We start from the raw sequence: 760 nt of genomic DNA on the forward strand, positions 1-760 counted from the left end.
TCTAATAAATATAAACCAGAAAATCCAGTCGTTCCCGATTTACCGGCGGATCAACTCGGATCCAAGAACGGAGGTTTTCGTTTCTATGACGTCATCAAACCATCAACCCCGTTTACATTTTATAAACTTACTCGAAGGCTATGAAACGTACATTTGAAACTTACTACAGTAAACATAATTATTTTTTCATATTCTTAGCCTCAACTCGGAACAAATAAAGCTTCAGAGCTCTTTTCATGGTTGTGATATGTCATGTTAACGGGGCTTTACGGTGTTGTTGTTCCAAGATCCTGTAAACATGTCTTGGTCACATGTGTTAAGGACGTGTAATTCTTCTTTATTTGGCTTTAATACGTTATGCCGGACGCCTGTTGCAAATATTTTACGCCCTTTAGGTATGTTGCTATTTGGGTGATAAAGTATATTTATTGATGACTAATGTAAACTAGGAAAAAAAATAATATTTTGATTCGTTGTTCTCTTTGATCAGAAAAAATTGTAGTCTTTAGTATATTCTTTATTTTTTTATTAAATTCTAAGCTCACTAAAGAAATTCACTGAAAGTGTGTGGAGAGTTTGGCTTTCTGTTATTCGTCCTAATATATTCAGAAAGCATAGTTTAGGACCATGAGAATAACACACAAAGGAAGCTCTCAGGTCTAAATATAATTTTAATAACGTTAATATTAAAGCTTCTGACACATATTAAAGTCTGCAAATCTTGGCTAATCTCTACTGTTCGGACACAGTAAGCTAGTGG

The 760-nt window shown here is 34.1% G+C and overlaps 1 protein-coding gene across 2 annotated transcripts in view; it reads left to right on the plus strand.

The window, feature by feature from the left end:
* The window catches only part of LOC119588721 (pentatricopeptide repeat-containing protein 2, mitochondrial-like), a 14583-nt gene that overhangs the window by 2155 nt on the left and 11668 nt on the right, over positions 1-760 (plus strand). Inside the window, exon 1 of one of the 2 annotated variants that reach the window (XM_037937363.1) lies at positions 250-395. The exons of the other annotated variant lie outside the window; for it this stretch is intronic. Coding sequence (XP_037793291.1) covers positions 299-395 — 97 coding nt within the window. The 5' untranslated portion in view covers positions 250-298. Of the gene's footprint in view, positions 1-249; positions 396-760 lie in introns of those variants that run through there. 2 annotated transcript variants of the gene reach the window in all.

The sequence above is a fragment of the Penaeus monodon genome, chromosome 24, assembly GCF_015228065.2.
Source record: "Penaeus monodon isolate SGIC_2016 chromosome 24, NSTDA_Pmon_1, whole genome shotgun sequence".
NCBI lineage: Eukaryota > Metazoa > Arthropoda > Malacostraca > Decapoda > Penaeidae > Penaeus > Penaeus monodon.